Below are 23,519 nucleotides of genomic sequence, written 5' to 3' on the forward strand. Positions count from 1 at the left end.
TACCAGTAGCTCTTAGAAAGAGACCATGATGTAAAAAAACCAGGTATGAACCTTGCCCTGCTTAAGCTTTCAGAAGTAACGAGCATTCCATCACTGGAAAAGTTCAAGTAGAGACTGAGAAGCCACTTGAGAAAAAGGCGGTAGGGAATTCCACCATCTGGATTCTGTAAAACCCTTGAATCTATTCTGGGCTGGGAACAGGAGGCTCCAGCCAATTGGGGGAGAGTACTGGGGGTTCCACATAGCATGAAGAGCTATGCCCATGCTCCTGCGGAGACAAGGATAAGGTGTTCTTTCTTGTCCCCACAGGGGTCTTCATCTGACCCCTCCTCTATTGGTATCTCTGGACAGACGTTCCTGGGAAGCAAGAAAGATGAGAACACTGGAGCCAGAGAGAGATCCTCAGCCCATAGAAGGTGGAAAAGAAAACACAGCTGAGGCTCTACTCCTATTACAAGCTGGTCCTGTACTCTTTGGAGCCAGGTTGTCCCTATGCTGGCAAGATGGGACCTTTAATTGAAGTTATTCATCAGAAATATAAGGGAACTGTACCATCCACTCATTTTATTTAAGAAGAAACAGGCCTGGACATAGGAGGGGCTTAGCCAAGGCACATGGCACAATGGCAGAGGCCACAGGACCCAAACCCTGCTTTCTATCTGCCAGCGCAGGACATCTGTTCAAACAACCCTCCACCTCTCTTTTTGGAATGAAATGAGAAGTGCCAATTCAGTCCATGGTACACATGATTTTCGTCCCTTGTGAATGCAGCAAAACCTCATTAATCCAAACCTCACTAACTCAGAATTACTGTAATTGAGGCAGGGGCTGGGCTACACCGCATCAGAGTTGATAGCATAAACCAGGCTATGGATATGTGCAGAATTTAAAGGAGAACACACCACTTTCTCTCAGGAGGCAGAATGGCAAAGCAGTTAACACACTGGCTTTGGTGCCAGACAGCCTGGCATCAGAACCTGGCTCCATCTCAGACTAGCTGTATGAGCTCTTGCGAGTTACTCATCCCTCTGCATGTCAATTTCCTTCAGCCTGAAAAGAAGGAACAATTGTACTTTCCCAGAAGGTGGTTGTGACGATGAAACGGTATGTGACTGGCAAAGCAGTGATCCTAGGGCATGGTACACAGTAAGCACTCAACACACGCTCTCTGGTAATCCTTTAAATACAGGAGACAGCCATATTAATTTAAACTGCCTCATTACTTATTAAATATGAATCTTCTAAAGTGGATACCCCGAAGAATGCCTTTTCTCTAGAGACATCCTTTGATGTGTCCTAGAGCCACACTTCTCAACCTTGGCTGCACAAATCATTTGGTGAGCTTTAAAAATTACCGAGGAGCTCCTAGTTTAATTGGTCTGGGGTTCAGCCTGGGCATGTGGGTTTTCAGAAGCTCTCCAGGTGATTACCATGTGCCACCAAGCTTGAGCACCACCTATGTAGAACAGTGTTGTCTTTGGACCAGCAACATCAGTTTCACCTGGAAACATTAGAATTGCAATTTCTCTGGCTCCACCCCTCATCTACGGAATCAGAAACTCTGAATGATTAATAATCTTTCCAGGGAATTCTAGCACAAGCTGAAGTTTGAGGACCCTGGTGTTGAGAATCCACTCTTCGGCTGGTCTGAATCAGTGAAGAGTCCCTATCGTGTTTCACTTGTGGAAGTGGAGGGACCAAGAGGTAGGAGATCTGGGATGCCTGGGTGGCTCAGCGGGTTAAGCCTCTGCCTTCAGCTCAGGTCATGGTCTCAGGGTCCTGGGATCATGCCCCGCATTGGGCTCTCTGCTCAGCGGGGAGCCTGCTTCCCCTTCTCTCTCTCTCTGCCTGCCTCTCTGCCTACTTGTGATGTCTCTCGCTCTGTCAAATAAATAAATAAAATCTTTAAAAAAAGAGGTAGGAGATCTGGATGCCAGCTTAGGTCTCCCAATCCCCTACCGAGTTATTGGGGACATGCCCTTTTCCCTTTCGGGATATTGATTTCACTACAAGGGGCAGTTGGTATCTTAGAACCAAGGCAAGAATAGATGCTTTTTAAATGACTGTTCTTGGTTGCCTTGTATCCCCTCCTAAAGATATACTAAAATCCTGACCTCTGGTACCTGTGAATGTGAACTTCTTTGGAAACAGGGTCTTTAGAGATGGAATCAAATTAAGATGAAATCATTAGTGTGGGCCCTACTCCAACAGGTCTGGTATCCTTACAAGAAGGAATTTGGGTGGAGACATGAAGGGAGAAGACATGTGAGGACAGAGGTAGAGAATGGAGGGAGGCAGCTTGAAGCCAAGGTTTGCCAGTCGCCCCCAGAAACTAGGAAGAGGCAAGAAAGGATTCTACTCGGAGTTCTAGAGGGGGAATGACCCTGCCAACATTTCAGTTTCACACTTCTACCCTCTGAAACTGAAAGAGAATAAATCTGCTTGTTTTCAGTCGTCCAGCTGGTGCTACTTTGTTATGAAGCCCTAGGAAACAAATAACACTTTCATGAAACAATAAATACCAAATTTATTTCACTTCTTTAATAAACACATATATAATAGCACTTATTCCATGCTAGGTCCTATTAAGGCTATCACAAACACAGAGTATTGACTCCTTTAATTCTTCTAATTACTGTATGAGATTGGGAGCTTTACACCCCAATTTTACAGATGAGAGAGGGAGGCAGAGAGAGTGGAAGGAACTCACTGATAGTCCACACAGGCTTTCAGAGATGTAGCTGGGATTCACACTCAGGCAGTCAGGCCTCTGAATGTTCTCTAAGGTTCCTTGTTATGGCATGCTTGGCCAAGGGCCTACACACATCTACCCTCATCCCCAAGATTTCTCAGCTGGTTCCTTTCCTTCCCAGGAAAACACACACTCACACACATATGTACACACATGGGGGCAGAAAGCTCACACTCATATCCACTCACATCTGGCCTGCTCATGACCTCTGTGGGGTAGCCATTCTGGAAAGTAGCTGGTGGGTCCTTCCTCTCTGACCCCAATCACCGTAGCCTGGGGCTTCTATGTGTTTCCACCAGAATGGCAAGGTTATAGAAAGAAGTAACTGCAACCCATCCCATCATAATTTAAAAGGCCAAAGGACCCCAACCACTACCTGTTATCTCCATCTTTCTGCTCCCTTGCCCTCTATGTCTATGCCTCTACCTGTCTGCTTCTGCTTCTCTCTTCTGGATGTGACTGCCCCTCTCTCTTCCTCTCCTGGGTTTCCTCTCTTCTGTATCATACTCTTTCCACTAAGGACAGAGTCAGACTCAGTCTGACCATCCTTTAGAGGGCTGGCAGGAGAACCAGTGCAGCAGAAGGCCTAAGACAGCTGCCAGGACCTCCTCCCATTGGCCATATGGCCACACCACCCCTTGGACCCTGAAGCAGGACCCAGGGGGAACAGCATAGGCTCTGGAGCCAGACTGCCTGGGTTCAAGTCCCAGCTCCCTGATTTACTAGCTATGTGCCCTTGGAAAGTTACTTAGCTTCTTTATAACTCAGTTTCCTCATCTTTAAAATAGGGATTAATTATAGTGAATTCTTATGACAACCATTTGCAATAGATACTGACTTATAAATACTAAGCACTTACAATAGGATCTGTCACCCACCAAATAAGTTCTCTACAAGTATTTGTTAAATAATAAGCAACGAGAAGGGAGTACATGCCTCTCAGGAATCTGTGGTTGAGACAGTAGCAGGTGCCCAGAATGCTTTCAGGCCACTGAGCTCAGAACCCCATGGGCTAAGCAAAGAGCCCTCTATTCTCAGGGCTATGGAAATGGACTTTGGCTCTAGACTAACGTGGTTCTAACCTGCTGTGTAATCATAATTGTGTCTCCATCTTTGAGACTATGAGACTCAGTTTCTTTCTCTGTAAAATGGTATTTGATAAGCCCTTGATCGCAGAGTTACTCCAATGATTAGAAATAAGAGGTATAAATTCCCTAGCATGGTCTTTGGCATGTAACCGATATTCCGTAAATGCCAGTGCTTTTTCTCTCCCTTCTTCACACTAGCAGTCTGCATGTTTTTTCCCTGCTTTATTTTTACCTTAATTTTGTGTTTCATCTGCTCCTTGGGATGAGTGCTCCAGGGAACCAACGTGATGACTTTTCTCCCCTGCCCTCCTCGCTCCATCCATATCTTGCTTGGATGACCACAAACTAAGCCAGACACTCCAGCCAAAATCTTCATGTTTTTCTCCCAATCATGCTCTGATCCTCAGTTTCAGTTCACTATAGGTTACAGAGTCTTAAGTTCTCTGGGCTGGAATGGCCTTTGGGGTTCTCAGAATCATTCTTTCATCCTAACTGGGAGACTCCTGGCAACCCCTCAGCAAGTGGTCATCCAGCCCCTGATTGCCAACTCCTGTGACAGGAACTCCTCCCCTCTACAGCCCTTAGAGAGGTACAGGTCCCTACCTGGGGATGTTCTCCTCTGAGCTGCGGCTGAGCTGAACTCAATCTCCTGTCCACATCCTCTTGGAGGCTGGTCTGCCCGCTCTACCCATCCAGCCTACGCATGGATGGATGGATGACCACGAATCCTTCAGACTTTATCCAAAGCAACCTCTTCCAAACCATCTTTCCTCATTGTGGAGGCTCTTTGGCTCGTCCTTCCCCAGCTCTGTGAACCTCCTTCTGCATTTCCCATCCCCACACCCACACTTCTTCTCAGATCTCAGCCCAGGTTCTCACCTCTCACCCCAGGCCTTCAGTTCCCATCCAGAAACCACACTGTCCTGCCAGATGGCCAGCCCCCAGGGTCACCTTCCCTGCTAGACTGTAACCACATGGGCAGGGGCCACGCTGGCCTCGTGCACTTCCCATGCCCCGGGGCCCTGGACAGCTTTTGGTGCAAGCACTGTAGAGTTAATGAATCCACAGATCACATATCTTTCAAGCTCCATTTCAAGCACTATGTCTTCCAGGAGGCCTTATCTGATCTCTCCCTGGTGGGACAATACCTCCACTTCCTATCCTCGTCATCTGCCTGCTGCTCTCACCATCCTTCATTATAATCACTTGTATAATATGCATTAGGTCACATTTCTCTTTTCTCTAGCACCTAGTTCAGCACTTGGCTCAGTGTCGTAAAAGCTTTAAAAATGTTGACTGACTAAACGAATGAATGAATGAGTCACACTTTTAATTCCTTTACTGTTCCTCAGTTTCCTATTTGAAGGTGCCCATGACTTTGACCTGACACGTCTAATCTATTTCTGCCCCAAGAGTTTGTCCTGGAGTGGTACAAGTGGGCCTTTCTCTACAGATGGTGTGAGACAGTGATTCCCAAACCTGAGGGCGCTTCAGGGTCACCTGAGGGCGCATGAGAACAGGGATGGTTTCTTTCCACCCTCAGAGGTCCTGATTTGATGAGTCTGAGGCAGGACCCGAACATTTGCATTTCCAAGTTCCTAGGAGACGTTGGGACTATCCTTGGAGAACCCGTCTATGGGATGTCACCTCCTGCCCCACAGGGGAGCACATACCATTTACCTGCTGCCTCTTCTCCTGAATCAGTCACCTCCAACCTTATTCCCATCCCCCACCTCACCCGTTTCTCCCAAAACTGCCAATGGGCATAATATACTTTTAAGCATTCCTATTTTCTTAGGACTTTATCCTAATGAAATAATAAAATGGAAAAAAAAACATATATTCTGTAGATCACATTGGAAACCAGCTTTGTGTATGCCAGGGGTTCTTTATCTCAGCACTACTGACACGTGGGGCAGGATAATCTTTTGTTGAGGAGGCTGTCCTGCGCAGGCTTTTTCCCACTGCATTCCAGCAACTCCTCTCACTCCCAGATGTCACAAATCAAAAATGTCTTTGGGGGGCGCCTGGGTGGCTCAGCGGGTTAAGCCTCTGCCTTCGGCTCAGGTCATGATCCCAGGGTCCTGGGATCGAGCCCCACATCGGGCTCTCTGCTCTGCAGGGAGCCTGCTTCCTCCTCTCTCTCTGCCTGCCTCTCTGCCTAGTTGTGATCTCTCTCTGTCAAATAAATAAAATATTAAAAAAAAAATGTCTTTGGGCATTGTCCCATGTCCCTAAGGGGGAGGCAGAGGAGGGCAGGATTGCCCCTGATCTACAAGCACGGGTACAGACATGTGAGTTTAGTAGTTTAACATGAAGTAAATACCACCATGTGCTCGGTAACTTGAAAACATCTGTAATCCTCCCAGCAACACTACAAGGGAGTGATCATTTCTTTTGTTTTAGAGGGGAGGGATCGGAGGCCCAGAGGTTAATCCCAAACTCATAAAACAGGTAAAGGGACCAGGTGGGATTAGAGCCCCAGTTCTCCGGCTGCAGAGCCCTGCTCTCTCCTGGAGCCCACGCCGCCGCTTCTCTTGAAGAGCCCAGCGCCAGTCACAGCCTCGTAAATGTCTACCGACAGGGGACCAGCTCAGTAAATGACGGTGCATCCCCTGGATGGAATATTATGCAGCTATTAAAGTGCCTTTAAAAATGAAAACTAAGTAACAACACTGAAGAATGCCAAATGGCTTATGTTAAGTTAAAAAAAAAAAAAACAAAAAAAACCCCAAAAACTAGACAATGAAACTGGGTCTGCATTGTGATTGCCACTGCGAGGACATGTATCTGCACTAATGTGTTCTAGGGAAGGTATTAAGGACAATTTTCATTTCTTCTTTGATATCCATTACTGCTATCAGAACGTCTCTGCGATCATTATTTTTAAGTAGTCACAGGGTAATAAAATTCAGGATGCTCGGTTTGTCATAGGTCTTTCTTCCACCTGAATTAGTAGAACGAAAGCATCTCTAAATCCTTTGCGTGGGGGGGCGGGGGTTGACACACTCCCACTTCCCCTCAGAGAGACCTGTTGCATGTATGTTTCTGAACCAGGACATCTCTCCTTGAACTGACCAGCATCCCCAAGGCGCAGCGAGCTGGAAATGCGGAAGAAAACATTGCTGAAGGCATCGGTGTGGCTCACTCGGGCAGCTGGGGCTGTGCAGCCTGTGAACAGCAGATGTGTCTGTCTGTCAGAGGGTACAGAGCAGTGTACCGGCTTCATACATTATGCATCAAGAGTGGCCTGGCACCCTGGCCCGGCCGTGCGGGAGAAGGCTTGCATGAGGAACATCTGATGAACTGATTGGAATGTCAAAATGTCATTAAGGATAAATTAATGGATGTGTTGCTTTAGCTGTAAGAGGCAGCGCCAGCAAGACAACAGGCTGCCGGCGGGCTGCTCCCTCGCCCAAGACAGACGGCGTTTGCAATGGAGATTCATGGTCTTTATGCAACGTGGTGCTTTGCAGGGAGAAGAATCAACAGAAATGCTCCAGCACTTAAGCACCGTAAAATCACAAGCATGAGATAAATTAATTAGTGTACACTAGGAAGGCGGCTGGTCTGTCTGCACTCCTGGGGAAAGCCAGAATGGATGGCACTGGGCTGGAGAGGATGGGTCTCAACACCAGACTCCTAAAGAAAGCAATTGAATTTAATGTGTAATCATAAACTGCAGCTGATGGAAAGATAAGTCTGGTCTGCATTTATTTTTTTTTTCACGGATACCATTTCTGTCTACTGTTTCGAGCTGTTTGTGTCTGTGGGTCTTGTGTCTTAGGTGATCAGGGAGAATGGAACCCACTGTCACTTGCTTCTAATGCCACAGGGGAGATCACAGGAACTCAAGGCAGGGGAAACCCTCTGGGAAGCCTGACTTCCCTTGGGACATCCTAGGTAACGGTGGTCTATTATTCCGTGATGGGAGGCTCACTACCGCACATGCAGCTTATTCTATTGTTCAACAAGCATTGTTAAAGGCCTTTCTTGGATTCTCTAGCATCTTCCTCCAACAACAGCAGCAACAATGCAACAATGAAAATACCTAACCCTTACTAGATATTTGCCAAGTACCAGGATCTGTGTTCTCATCAAGTTACCAACATACCTTTTATCATCTCCACTTTGCAGTAATAGGAAACTGAAGAACAGAGAGGGTGAGAGACATGCTCCAGACCACACAGCTGGTGCATGGCAGAGTCAAGATCCAAACCCAGGTCTGCCTAAAACTAAGTCTTACCATCTGCACTATCCCATAACTTTAATTTCCATAACCTCCACTCATGGAATAGAGCCTTGCTTTTAGAGCAATTCAGAATACAAGAAGGCAAGATAGGTGGAACTCATATTTTGAGCACGTACTGGGTTCTTGGCTAAGTATCTGGCCTGGGTTAGCTTAAGTTTTTTTCCTTTAATTTTTTTTTTTAAATTTGAGGACGGTTGACCACAATGTTACATTAGTTTCAGGTGCACAATATAGTGATTCAACTTCTGTGTTAGATTATGTTCACCACAAGTGTATCTACCCTTGGTCACTATACAGCACTATTTTACATATATATTTTATATATATATAAATAAAAAAATATATGGGGCGCCTGGGTGGCTCAGTGGGTTGAAGCCTCTGCCTTCGGCTCGGGTCATGGTCCCAGGGTCCTGGGGTCGAGCCCCGCATCGGGCTCTCTGCTTGGCAGGGAGCCTGCTTCCTCCTCTCTCTCTGCCTGCCTCTCTGCCTAGTTGTGATTTCTCTCTGTCAAAGAAATAGAAATTAAAAAAATATATATATATATATTTATATATAAATATATGTATTTATATATCTAATATATATAAATATAAATACATATATGTATTATATATACTATATATCCTAATATCATTGCTCATAATTCTTATTCTATCTTACTCCCATGACTCACTCATTCTGTAACTGGAAGCCTGTCTCTCCCAGTCTCTTTCCCTCATTTTGTCTGTCCCCCACCCCTTCTCTCTGGCAGCCATCAGTTTGTTCTCGGTATTTATAGGACTGATTCTGCTTTTTGTTTATCGTTTTTAAAAAGATTCCACATGAGTGACAGCATATGGTATTTATCTTTCTCAGCCTGACTTACTTCACTTACCATGATACCCTCCAGGTCCACCCATGTGGTCACAAATAGCAAGATCTCATCCTTTTTTATGGCTGTGCAATATTCCAGTGTGTCTGTCTGTACACACACACACACACACCACACATACCACATCTTTCTTACCCATTTGGCTTGTCTAATCCATCTTTCATGCAATAGCCCTGTTTGCTTGAAATAAGGTACTATTTCTCTACTTGAGACCCCTCTTTTTTGTCTTTTTTTTTTGTTTCCGCATACATTAGAATCAGTTACATTTCTATGTGTTAACAATGAGTAATTAGGATATGAAATTTAAAAAACGGTACCATTTACAGTAGCATGGAAAAAAAATGAAGCATTCAGGTATTATTCCACCAAAACATGCATGGGACTGCATGCTGAAAACCACAAGTGGGTGATAAAATAAATCAAAGTAAACCCACACAAATGGAAAGACACCTCTGTTCCTGGGCCAGACGTCAGGATATTGTTACGATGTCAGTTCTTAACAAACTGTCTATAGATTCAACACAAGCTCAACCAAAACCAAGCACGATTTCCTGCAAGTACCAACAGCTGACTCTAAAATGCCACTGTACACTTATTTTTAAAGAAAGAAATGGCAGGGATGGCTTCAAACCTCAACTGTCCAGAAAATGAAACCAGACACTTGTTGTCTTACTAAATATCATAATCATCTGGGTATTTTTAAGTAACATGTTTTCTCTATGTCTGACATAACTGAATTTGAATAAAGTCCTCTCCATGGCAGAAGATTTTTCATAAGACAAAATAAACAAAGACACATTAAGAGACAAAAGTTTATCCTATAAAATTAAAAATGGGACTTAGGGCACCTAAGGGGCACAGCTGGTTGATTTTGGGTCAGGTCATGATTGCATGGATTGTGAGATCAAGCCCCATATTGGGCTCTGCACTCACCACGGAGTCTGCTTGAGTTTCTCTCTCCCTCTCCCTCTGTTCCTCATCCCCACCCACTCCACTCTTTCTTTCTGAAGTGAACAAATCTTACCAAAAAAATGTGGGATTCAAGAGGCCTATTTAACAAACAAATCACCTTGTCTTTAATCTTTGTCCTTCTTTCTCCAATGTAGATTATAAAATTTCTTCCAATTATAAAAAGATGATTGACCTTGATCTTGTTCAATTTTTGTACCATTTATATGGTGAATGTATTTAATGGAAGGAAGGGGTTGGTACAGGTTTTTTTTTTTTTCCCTCCAATTATAATTTGGAGCAATGGTTATAAACTTTCAGGTAGCAACCGACTCTGGACTTTATTCGTCGCATATTCTGCCTGGTCTCTGAGGCATAATTCTGACCAGCTCTGGTGCCAGATCCCTGTCACACCCACCTCCCAATCCATCCTAAGAACATGGTACCAGTAATGGGCCAGTCTGTTCCATGAATTTCTTTCAAATAGCCTGTGGCCCTGGTCAGTTTGGGGAGCCCTCATTTCCCTACATTTAAGAGGATACTTCCTCCCTTGAAAGTTATAGGAGTTACCTGTATAAAGTACTTTGTAAAAGTGCAAAACGCGTGTAGACCTAAAACATAAAATACAATAACAGCTACGAAGCACTGAGCACATACTATGTACCAGGCCAAGCCCCAGATGGTGTGCACACAGTGCGTTCTCTTACGCCATCCTGGTAAAGCCCCCCAGGGACCCTCCAAATCTGGTACCGCTGCCCTCCTTCAATAAATGAGGAAAACACAGGCTCAGAGAAGTTGGGTTAGAAAGTGGCAGAGGCCAGGATTCAAACACGAATGCAGCCCACGTCTTCTTTCTGTAACACTGCTTCTAGGTACTGAGTATGGTTTTCCTCGCCATTCAGAGCTAAGGCAAAAGCACTTTTGAATACCTACAAGAGGTGGGAGACGAGATGATGGAATTATCATTTATTGATCAAACTGCTCCTAGCTTAGACGGCTGGAAGACACCTGCATGGTAACACAGTGGACGCAAACACTTTGAATGAGCCATCAGTCTCCTGGAAAAATCTTAGATCTTACATCTTCGTGGTAGTTTTGCAGTATAAAGCAGAGCCAAAACAAAAGAATAGTATGAGATCCCTTATTAACCATATGTGAGTTTAGATTTTTCACCACAAGTTCTGTCTTCATCAGTAGATGTCCAAATCATAATGACATGGGAAGGAAGGATAAAGTAAAATAGAGACTATCTTAGCTTTTCTTGATTTCTAATAATGCCCATCGTCACTTAGCTGTTTTCCCAAACAAAGCAAGCCGTCTTTAATCTTGAGGCTCAGTTTGGTTTATAACCTTAATAAACTGTATTTTCACTCTTTACAAAGACAAGTCTTCCAGTAAAAAACAGGGTCTTGACCACACCAACCTTTTAACCCTTCCACTTAAAAAACATGGATGGTTGTAATATACCCAACAATCCCCCACCCTCTTAGAATATGCTGCACAGGGGGCGCCTGGGTGGCTCAGTGGTTTAAGCCTTTGCCTTCGGCTCAGGTCATGATCTCAGGGTCCTGGGATCGAGCCCCGCATCGGGCTCTCTGCTCAGCGGGGAGCCTGTTTCTCCCCCTCTCTCTGCCTGCCTCTCTGCCTACTTGTGACCTCTCTCTCTGTCAAATAAATAAATAAAATATTAAAAAAAAAAAGAATATGCTGCACAGTGGCTCAAAGCCATTGGAATGAAAAACGGCTCCAGAATGAAACTCAGCCAATATTCTTTTATTCTGTTAAAAAGCAGATTTCATAAGCAGACGTACTGGGCTTCTTGAGGTTTTGCTGATGAAAAGAATGCTCGTGAACACTGATTTCTCAGGAGACTGTTCATGGCTGAGGGGTCTTTACTCGTCATGGTAGCACCAACACCACTATGAGAAGTGATTGTTATGAGAAATTAAAAGCAATTTTAAAATGTGTCTGGAGCATTTTTGCCACTTGTTAAATGGCCTCTACACATTTGTGAACAGCATCCAGATTGTCTACCTCAATATCTAAAGGAAGGAAATGGTGCTGGCCAATAGGGCTCTGTCTTCTAGGGCTCTGTCCTCCAAACGCAATTTCCACTAACATAACCAAAGCTATGTCTATATGATGATACAATGGAATCAAATTCTCAGCTCAGGTTCTGGGTTAAGTAGACAAAGCAGGCCATCAAGCTCATCTTCTAAATGCCTATATGCCATGACCCTAGATTCTCAAGCTCTCTCAGATGGATGGTCTTCAGCCATGGTTTCAGATCAAAGTAACCATTACAACCAAAGTAAAACACATTTAAAATGTGTAGCCATCCCTTGAGACCAATGAAATCAGTTCTCCAATCTTTATAGGTTGTGGCTTACAATACCCTCCCTACCTTGCTGTCCTCCCCAAATATGCACCAATCCTCTGAGCTCAACTCCCAGGAAGGGGGCAACATACCCAGTGGGACAATGGGGCTGTTCGCAATAGAGTGAACGTTCTGCATTCTGCATTCTGAGAAACTTGTCTCTTTTAAGGCAGGTTTTGGCAGCCATATTACAAAGGACAGACCTGTCATTCCCCAGCCCCGATTTTAGAAATTGTGAAGGGTAGACCTTCTACCCCAGCTTTTTTTCTGATCACTGGTCTACAAATTCTTCTTGTGTTGAAACGACTTTGTCCACCTTTGTGGTGCTGGCCAGAATTATTAACTGACTGTGATCTCTCCCACCGATGTGGGGTGGATGGATGCCAGGAGAAAGGGCGTTTATCCAATTACTCAGGGGAGAAATTATGTTAAAGTTTAAGCACCACTATCTACAACTGTTCCACTTCATTCTGTCTGACAAATTCTTCTTCCATTTAACTTGTGTTTGGAAGTTACAACTTCTGTCTTCCCCCAACCCTGACACAGCCAACCACAGCTCTGTCCTAGCTCAGCTCTGTCATTTAATAAATGACAATTCCCCTGGCACACATACTATGTCATTCAATTTCTTTAAGATTTTATTTATTTATTTTGAGAGAGAGAAAACAGGAGTTTGGGGGAGGGACAGAAGGAGAGGGAGAATCTGAAGCAGACTCCATGCTCAGCATGGAGCCCGACATGGGGCTCAACCTTGTGACCCTGAGCCAAAATCAAGAGTTGGATGCCTAACCAACTGAGCCACCCAGGTGCCCCTCATTTCATGTTTCAATAAAATCTCATGAATTGGGCACAACAATTCCCATTTTATAGGTAAGAAATAAACTCAGAATGCTTAGGATTCCCAGCTGCTAGGTAGTAGGACTGGGACTTACACCTTCTCCCTCCTCTTTTCTTGCTCTCTCTACTCTATTCCTTTCTTCCCAAGTTGTTCTCCAGCACATCACCTATGTAGTTATACAATGTGTGTGTGTGTGTGTGTGTGTGTGTGTGTGTGTGTGTGTGTGTGTGTATTTCTAGACAGCGAGGCCAAGAAGAAACATGGGTATCATTTTTCCAGTGAGGGGTCCTGTGTCTTCCCCCTACCAAGCATCCTATTAAGCCCTTTGGCCCACAGATGTCTTTCCTCGAAGCAGATTTGGTGACTTCCACCCTTGTCATGTCTTCACCTCCCTCTTTCATGTACCCATAACATTCTTTTGTAACTTTTTAACATGGGCAAGTTGCCTTTTCAGCTGTGAGCTTCTTGAGAGAAGGACACTTCTTTCTAAACACTTGACACCTAGCTCAGCACTTAGCACAAGAGGAACTGCTCTGTAAACACTTGTGAATGAGAGAACATGTCGCTTAAACAGTATAGTCTTTCTAAAATGTGGGTGTTGTCGCTCCCATTTTCCAGATGAGACACTGAAGGTGGGACTGCATCAATCGCGTCGAGCGCCCTAAACTGCTGAGCCAGCATGCCCCTGGCTCTTTCCTGCACAGCACAGTTATCTGTCTGATGATACCTTGTTAAGTACCTCCAAGCCCAACCAGACAACTAGGTAATAAGTGGGAAAGCACTTTGGAAGAGATAAAGTTGTATACACAAACGGGATGTAATCATTATCGTCATTCTCAACATTGCAGAGCTTAACTAAAGAACTTCCTTCCATTAAAAGCACAGCGTTGAAACACTTAGAAAGTCATTTTCTAGTCTGTGCCTCTGGATCCTATCTTTGCGACAGCCCTAGCTGCAAGAGACATTCCCCACTGGGGATACTTGCTAAAGGCAAGTGCTTTAAGGGTTAAACCCATTCCTGCCCTGGAGGGCCCTGGGGAGTGCCGTGGTGGGCACTTCTGACCCTCGATCTCTCCTTTTGCTGGATCAGCAGTAGCTATAGTCTCTTCTGTGATACACAGAGAGCTCCCCCACCGGGGGCTATGGATGAAGATGCCCACAGTCCCCCGCCCAGAACAAACACAAGTGAGAAGCAAATGCCTGTGAATGAATCACTGTCGGAGGAAGAACTTTTTAGAGTTTACTTATCATCAGTGGGCAACAAGGGTTGACCCCAGTTAGTTGGCCATGGTGTGTCCATAGGCAATGTCATCTTTGTGTGCAGGGGAGGGGCATGCCATGTACTCAGATCCGCTCGTCTCCCGTGGCCAAATTGAAGAGAAGCTAATGGAAGTGTGGCAGATTGTGTTCCCTGAGAACGAGACTTTGAGACCGGAATTGACGAGCAGGAAATGAATTAGGACATGCTTCTGGGGTCAATGTCTGTGGGAGGGAAAGGGGTAGGGAAGGTGAAGGAGGGGAGGGAAGGGGAGGAGAAGAAAGGGAAGGAGAAGGAGTGGGTGGAAGGGGAATTTGGTGATGCAGGTGCAATGAAAGCTTGAGCCAACCCCATGGGAATTGCTGAAGGGATGACTTTCACACCCCTCATGACCTTGGATGACGCAGCTCTGAAGAGCAAATTGTCCCCAAGGGGGCTGTCAACCAAGAGCTCCTCCATTCTTTAAATTTTTAAAAACATTTTTAGTTTATTAAAATTCTCAATTTTAAATTAATTTAAAAATTGTATAATTGACACATAGTGTTATATTGGTTTCAGGTACACAATATAATGATCCAGAAATTCTATACATATGTCAGTGCTCACCAAGATAAGTGTATTCTTAATCCCCTTTATCTATTTTGCCTATCCTCTACTACCTTGCCTTAGGCAGCCGCCAGTTTGTTCTCTATATTTATGTTTTTTGTTACTGCTGTTCGTCTCTTCCTATTTTTGTAAATTTCACATGCTTAAAATCATATGGCATTTATCTTTCTCTAGATGATTTATTTCACTTAGCATTACACCCTCTAGGTCCATCCGTGTTGTTGCAATTGGCAAGATCTCATCCTTTTTATGGCTGAATAATATTCCTTATACACACACATTTATATATGCATTTTACACACACATGTACACACACACACACACACTCTTCCACAACTTCTTTATCCATTTTCCCAAAGAATACATCCAGATGGCCAACAGACACATGCGATAATGTTCCACATCACTCATCATCAGGGAAACACAAATCAAAATCACAATGAGAAACCACCTCATACCAGTCAGCATGGCTAAAGTCAAAAACACAAGACACAACAAGTGTTGGTGAGAATGTGGAGAAAAAGGAAGCCTGAGACACCATTGGTGGGTGTGCAAGCTGGTGCAGCGGCTGTGGAAAACGGTATGGAGTCTCCTCAAGAAATTTAAAAAAATAGAACTACCCTACCATCCAGCAATTCCACTACTGGTATTTACCCAAAGCCCTTCATTCTTGAAAGCAGATCTGAGTAGAACATCACAACTTTCTCCGAGAACTTCTCTTTTCAACCACATTTCCGTATGTCACCACTCTCTGTCAACACAGAATCCCCCACACTCTCTTTTACCTTCTTTATAAAGTTCAAATGCCTTCACAGAGTAGAAGCATTTAAGATCACAGGCATACCTTTCCAAGCCTCAAGGTATCACTAATACCTAGTTCGTTTTAAAACTTAAATATAAACTTAAAACTGAAGTGTAAACATCTTCCATCTTCTTTGGAAGGGAAATGCTCATTTGTATTTTCCCTGATTATGGTGACAGAGCCTCTGACTGGTAGATGTGCTCTGTTCGCTATTCATGACTGATGTGTTTAGACTCTAATTCAATAGAGTAAACAATAAAGCATCCATTCAGTTGCACTCCCCCTCCAAATCTATCTGTTCACATGATCTGTCCCCATGCATTTACATCTATCTTGTTGCAACAGCACTCATTACTTTTATGCATTTGTAATTGTGACACGCAAGTACAACATTTCTAAACCTAAAGCCAATACAAAATTACAAAACAGGTCTGATCCTAAAGTCCCGCCCCATCACTCTATGCCAAAATAAATGAAAACGGATACTAACTTCTAGAGAATGGAATAGTCTAATTCAGTGGGAGATCAGACAAAATGGGGGCATCAACCTTACACATACACCCACCTGTGTGTACTCATTCATGTGATCAACACAGTCTTATGATGTCTGATTTGTTCTGGGCTCCAAGTTAGTCATCGGGAAGCGAAAGATGACTAATACACAGTCCTAGTCAACAGGGAGACAGACGTGCAAATGCACCGTGGGCAGTCTAACCTGTCTAACCCGAGAATGACTCGTGAATGAGTGAGTCAGCAGGGGATGAATGAAAACCTACTGAATGCAATGACAATGATGAGGGCGCGGTCCTATAGATACTATGTCCCCTCTAAAAAGATACCGGAATTTTGCAGGCACAGATGGTGCCGAGGCATCCCGGAAAGAGGGCAAAGGGCAACACTTTCCAATACTGAGAAAGGGACAGTGGCATCGGTGAGAGAAGCTGTTCTCAAAGTCCACACGCAGAATAATTAATCTGAGGTGTGTGAGCACATGCAGATTCCCGGGCCTCACCTTCAGAGGGACTGAGCCGCTCTGGGGTGGGGCCCAGGAATCAGATTTCTTGCCACGGTCCTCCCCTTGGCGGAACGGCAAGCGGCAGCATTGCACTACCCTCTGCCTTGGCCTCGTGGCAGCACCTTCCATTTCTGCTTGTCAACACACTTGCCATCAGCTTTTGGTAACTGATACTTATCATCTCTAAATGGTTTCCTTCGATTCCCATTTTTCCTTCACTTTTATTTGAAGTGACTGATGAATTACATAAAATGCCTTTTGAGTATCTCTTGATATAATCATTTTAAATTCCTCTTTACGTGTATTGAGGCAAAGATATTTGATTTGCAAAAGCCTGTGGTGTGGAAAGGTGTTCGCACTGACAAAAGGACGCGGTTTCTTACTTTGGGTGTGCTAGGCATTTTCCAAGCATATTTCCTCGAGTCCTTGCAAGCTGTCTGTGAGGTATGCATTCTTAGCCTCCATTTTACATATAAGGAAACTGGGATTCAGATGCTGAACAGGACCAAATGTTGCCTTAAAGATCACAGCAGCAAAGGGAGGTACAGGGTCTGAAATTCTAAAATTTGTTGACATTTTTTTTTCTCTTTTTGAGAACAGATCATCTCTCTGTTGACTTTAGCTGTTCTGTCTTTTAATATCATTTTGCTCTTCTCATTCATTCCACACACACTTACTGGGGTTCACTGTGCCTGTGGTGGGCACCATGGGGGAAACCTCAATGAACAAGAAACATCTTTAAGACACATTTGCTCCTGCCCATGATAACAAGCAGCCGCAGTGAGAGTGCTGACAAAAGGCCCATTCCTGCAGGTGGAGAGAATCAGGTAAGACTTCCTGTAGGAGGTGCTGTTAGATCTGGACCTTGTAGGGTAAATATAGGATTCAAATACGCTGCCATGGGGAGAGATAGGAAGGATATGGGGGGGCGGGGGTGGTGCATGAGTTTCAGAGCGTCTGCAGACAGGGCTCAGCCCAGGTCACCGTTTTCTGCCTCCTTGATACTTGCATGGCATTTATCCGAGACTAGGTGAAACCGTTAAGTGCTCTCTCTCTCTGCTGGAACAGCTGGTAAACATCTTTGTGCTTTTTCAAGAACTACGACACTAAAATGTCTCTGTTTGAAACAATTACTGTGCCCATCACACACCCTGAGATGAATTAACCCGTGAACACATGCCAGCTCCTGAAACCTTTTAAAAACAGACGCCGAAGTTGTTGGGTGCTTCTTTACTATAGGAAGGCAAAAAGGCATTCTAGAGAAGCATTTCTGTCAGCTCGGAATGCAAGGAATCATAGCTACTATTTATAAAATACCTCCTTTGTGTCAGCCACTCTGCATATACCCTCCCTCACCAGCCCTCTCAAAAATGCTGGGGAGTCACCGCTATCGTCGCCGTTCTGCAGATGTGGAAACTGAGGCTCAGAGTGGTTCCATGATTGTTCAAGGTTTGAACAATCAGGCAGAAGAGGTAGACATTGGACTGTGATCTAGGTCTGATATCAAAGCCCACATTATTTCGCTATTTTTTTCTTGTGTGCTGGACAATGGAGGACCACATTCTAGACTCTCCTCTGTCCCTAGGTCTCAGTTCCTTTGATCTATAGCTCTGTTTGTCCTGGTCATGAGCACTCTGCGGGGCACTCTTCACTCTAACCTTGGCTGCTTCTGCTCTGGCAGTCTGGTGCTCTCAGCTCTGACCAGGCAAACCTCCAGGATAGCAAAGCCAGAATTGCCTCAAGGGCCTCCCTGCCAACCAGGGATAGCTACCACTTCTTGTCCCTAGCAAGGCATTGAGGTTGTTGCACAGAACTGAGTTTCTGCCAGGAGGCAGACTCGCCTGTGGATCATGGCTCTCCAGCAGCCTGGCCAAGGGCTGCCCAAGGACACGGTCTAGGTGGGGCCCTTCCATCCCCTGAAGAACAGAGTTTAGGGAGAAGGATGGGCAGGGCTGAGGGGCATGTGGTCCTGGGTTCAAACCCTTGCCCTGCCACATCCTGCCTGTGGGATCTACATCAGTCCTCCAACCTCAGTCTCAAGGTCTGTGTACTCAACACAGTCACACGTAGCTTGCAGGGCTTGCCGCGAGCATGAGAAGAGCCTGGCCCATACTAGTGACCGACGGGTGGTTCCTTTCAACTTCTGCCCACTTCTCAACCAGACCAGGTATGCCTCATTCACCGCTGTGTCTGCAACATGGTGCAGCACACAGTAGCAGCTCGTAAAACAGGATGGGTCTTGAACTCCAGCCTCTTTCTGCCTCAAAAGTCTAGGGCAGGGATTGACCAACTATGGCCCTCAGGACAAATCTAGCTCTGTATTTGATATTTTTTTTTAAATAATTTTTTTCTTGCAGGATTTTTTTATTGATTTTTAAAATTTTTTATAAACATATAATGTATTTTTATCCCCAGGGTACAGATCTGTGAATCGCCAGGTTTACACAATAATTTTTTTTTTTAATTGAAATACCTCCATGCTTCTTCCCTTGCACATCAGCTATGGCTGATTTCCTGTTACAACAGCAGAGTAGATGTAGCAGAGACCATATGCCTGCAGAGCCAAAAATATTTACCACTAGCTCCTTCTGGAAAAGGTCTGTGGACCCCTGAGTTTGTGCCTAGGATCTTTCAGTGCAGGGAGTGCCCTTGAGGACCTCTTTGTTTTGGGGAAAAAGAAGTTCCTCTATTCCTTCCCTACACACACTTTAAAGCCCCTTTCCCTGGCTTATCTACCTTTTTTTCCTTAGCTCTCTCCACCATTCCTTAATATCTTTGCCACTTTTTTATACATGTTGTTTATTCTCAATCTCCCCTATTAAAAAGCTTCATGTGGGCAGGGAGTTTTGTTTGTTGTGCTAACGCTTACGTGCCAGTTGGGACCAGCGCCTGGCATGCATTTGGGAATCCCACAGATACCTGTTGACTGAATGAACATGGATTTCAGTGACAGATTATTCAGCCAAAGCATGTTGGAGAGTTTCTCTTTCACAGATTTGGGGGCTTTTAGAGGGACCAGGTGGCTCCCCAAACCCAGGGGGGGTTATTACTTTTCCTATTTTATAGATGAGACAATTAAGACTCTGGCTAAGTCAATGCTTCTCAAACTTTCATGTGCATTCGAGTCGCCTGGGGTTCTTGTTACAATGCAGATTCGGGTTCAGGAGGTGTGATCTGGGACCCTCATGCTGCAGTTCTAACATGCTCCAGGTGATTCCAATGCTGCTGGTCTACGGACCACACTTGGAGTAGAGAGGGCTGAAGGCATCCACTCAGGGTCCATCCCTAAGACTCAGGAGAGTGGAATTCTGAACCTGGAAATCACAGGGTCAGCATTTCCCTGTGTTTCTTTTCCTCCATCTCCATGCATCTCTCAATCTTAAGGTCTCACAGAACCTGTCGTGCCTGCCCTCTGGGGCTGCTCCCTGTCCCCAAACACTCTGCCCCCAGACTTTCCCTTCCACACGGGCCAGCATCTTCATGTTCTTCCTTCTTCAAAGGACTTCTCCTCTTGGTTCTGAAGATTTTCCTCCTGCCTCTCTGTCTGCTTTGCCAGTTCTTCTCCTCTCCTGAATCATTAGCTCAGCTCCTGAGCTGGCATGAGTTTCACAGTCTAAGATCTGTGACTTAGAGCTCTGAAGTTTGCAAAAACTGAAAGACCCTTGTGTATCACTGCACCTTGAACTGCAAGTACCTGAGTGTCTGTCCCCTACACTTTCACATTTTTCATCTTTAATTCCACCACAGTGCCCAGGCATCCAAAGACAGGGCTAAGTACACTGGCTAACCGACAAAGGAGCTAAGGTGCCTAGAGACTATGATGGGTCATTGCATGCCTATACCCACTGTTGAACACTGAGGCCAGAAGAACCTCTGAAAGACCAGAGGAGCTCCTAGGGGCCACCACTACTGTCCTGAAGGGGGAAAGAAAGAAAACTAACATTTCAGGAGTGCCAACTTTGTGCCAGGCACATTAAAAAAATTCCTCATTTCCTGAGTTAGGCACTATGATCCCTATTTTGGATTTAAGAGAAATAAGGCTCAAGGAGTTCAGAAGCCTTTCTCAAGGTTTCATAATGTGAGTGACAAAGATGTGACTTGTACCCAGAGCATCACAACTCCGAAAGTTCATTCTCTTTCTACCACAGCAACAACACCTCACGTTGGTCCTGTGCTTAGAATTCTTATTTCTTCAGTAGTGGGAAAATCCATCTCTACACTGGTAACTATTCCTTGCCCCATTAAAAAATTAGTCATCCCAGGAAGCACTCCTATACCAGAGTACATACAGGCACCTCTCAGCTGACATTTCAAGTGTTGGGTTTTTATCCTAGACCCCAGAGAGGGTTGAATACTGGAAGGGTGGGGCTCAACGTCCTGGCCACCTCGCCATCCACAGTGTCTGGAACATAATGAGCATGTTCAGTGGAATTTTATCAAAGGAATGAATGAATGAAAAAATAAAGCAAATTCTTTGGTACTTTCAGTGTTGGAGGTGGCAGTCCATTTGTTCCTAGATAATATGATTACAGTAGTACCAGAATCTTATCTGCTCATTGTCTGGCCTAGGGACCTGGAACACAAACATTGAGCAAACGGGGTGGGAGAGCCTTATTTTAGTCCATCCTCATCAGTGAAGGCTTCAGCCGATGATCACTAGCAGACATGGCCTCCCTCATAAGGCTGGGTGTGCCAGGGGTGGAGCAAGACAGGGAATGATGGACAATACACTTTACCAGAAGCCAGGCATCCTGAGTTTTAATCCCACTGGATGAGTGGTTTCAGACACTTCCCTTGACCTCAATTTTCAAACACCGGAAATGCATACTAGGAAGATAGGACTACTTCCGTGGTTTTCTTAACTTTTCATTACCAAGGATCTGTTGATGGGAGTTTTTTCCCCTTTACATTTGTGTTTTCAAGATGTCTGTTAATAATGAGAAAACCTTCACCTTCATTTAGAAAGTGCAAAAAAAAAAAAAAAACTGACAGGCAACAGGCCAGCTATAACTACCAAAAAAAATGCACTGGTAACATGAGATAACTAATGCCAAACCCCATGCTGCGATCATTCCAGCCCAAAGCAAAGACCTTGGATGTTTCTGTCACCTGTGAAGCTGGTTCTAGGTAAAGTCATGGTTCCCTGTAGACTTACTGAAATACAGGAAATAGCCCATGATTTTTTCCTAACCTCTGAGTCCCTCGAGGCTACACATTCCCCAAGTAGATACCAATGGGCTCCGAAGCTGCTGAGACTGTTGATTCTGTTTTATCTCTGCAAGTACTGCAGGGGGATTAGGTTGACCTCTTGATGAAATTCAGGGATTTCTAATAGAAAATTTTACTGCCTTCACATCTCCAAAAATTGGGGGAAAAAATCCAAGATGGCAGAAACATAACAGACATAAACAATGACAGTGCATTTTCAAATGGAAAACATCTATGTGAAATAAAAACTTTGGGGCTACAGATGACTTAGACAGAAGTGAGTATGAGAAAACCAACAGACACTTGGTTGGTGAAGGAAATGCATGCTACAGTTCCCTCACAGGGCACGAAGCAAAGTTTCCCCGGGTCGATACTTACAAGTAATAGGAGTAGGAATAAGCATTTCTTCTATATATTGATGGGCAGTCAGATGAAGGAAATGTCCAAAAAGGGGGAAAAAGAAAAGACAAACAAACAAGAATTAGATTTATATGAAATCTTGATTCTTAGAAATGCACATAGTATTTCAGCATCCCAAAGCTCAAGGAGATGCAAGTTTTTCTAATCATCTTTGCTGAGAATCAGATACTTCCGGTGGTAGAAGGAGTGAGACAGACCTTTCTTAATGATGGAGAAATTCACTACTCACGCTGAAAAAGCCACGTCTAATGTTGGCTGTTTTACTTGTTTGAAAGTTCTTTTCTTCTGGTCAACTAAAACTAGCTTCCTTGCAATTATGACTTTTTGGCCTTCTAGAACTATTCTACCACTCTTCCATGTGATAGTGCTGTTATGACCTAAGGAAAGTCATAATGACTTCTATGTTCTCAGTTTCAGGTCAAACCACATCAGAACCTATTTAGTAAGGCCATGCTAAAAGCAAGGTAATCAGGTAGCTAGCATTCAAGATGGCTCCCCAACAATCCACACTTCCCAATACGCATGCTCATGTGTAGTTTCTTCCCACATTGAACCAGGATTGGCCCTACGTGACCAACAGGTTGTGGTAGGAATTACACTCTGGGAATTTCTAGGATAGCTCAGAAAGAAGACTTGTAGCTCTATATAGGTCTTCAGAACCCTCAGTTGGGACCCTAACTCTGCATGAAGAAGTCCAAGTATCCTGAGGTTGCCATCCTGAAAAGACCAACTGGAAAGACACTAAAACTGTGTGAAGAAAAACATCCAGCCAGCCCCACCAGTTGGATTATGTCAATGGAGACCCTTGGTATCATGGAACAAAACAAGTTATTCCCTTAAAGACCTGACCAAAGCTCAGATACATAAGAAAAAGGAGTCACTAAATTTCATGTTTGTTACATATCAGTGATTAAAACAAAATTCAAATTTTATCATTAAGAGCATTGCACTTAAGAGAAAGGAATTCCAACCTTCAATTCGAAGAGACTACAACTTGAATAAATTCTCTGTGCCTTTATTTCCATATCTGAACCTCATATGAGTTGAAGTAGATCATTAGTTTTCAAACTGTGTTTGTAGCATC

General features: G+C 44.4%; 1 protein-coding gene across 13 annotated transcripts in view; it reads right to left on the bottom strand.

Moving 5' to 3' along the window:
• Positions 1-23,519, bottom strand: part of PTPRT (protein tyrosine phosphatase receptor type T) — a 1,093,025-nt gene that overhangs the window by 154,077 nt on the left and 915,429 nt on the right. For 7 of the 13 annotated variants that reach the window (XM_045981318.1, XM_045981313.1, XM_045981317.1 and 4 more), the window contains one exon: positions 22,394-22,423. The exons of 5 other annotated variants lie outside the window; for them this stretch is intronic. In XM_045981318.1, coding sequence (XP_045837274.1) covers positions 22,394-22,423 — 30 coding nt within the window. The remainder of the gene's footprint in view (positions 1-22,393; positions 22,424-23,519) is intronic. One more of the 13 variants, XM_045981308.1, reaches the window with a different exon arrangement.

This window comes from Meles meles, chromosome 16 (assembly GCF_922984935.1).
Source record: "Meles meles chromosome 16, mMelMel3.1 paternal haplotype, whole genome shotgun sequence".
Taxonomy (NCBI): Eukaryota; Metazoa; Chordata; class Mammalia; order Carnivora; family Mustelidae; genus Meles; species Meles meles.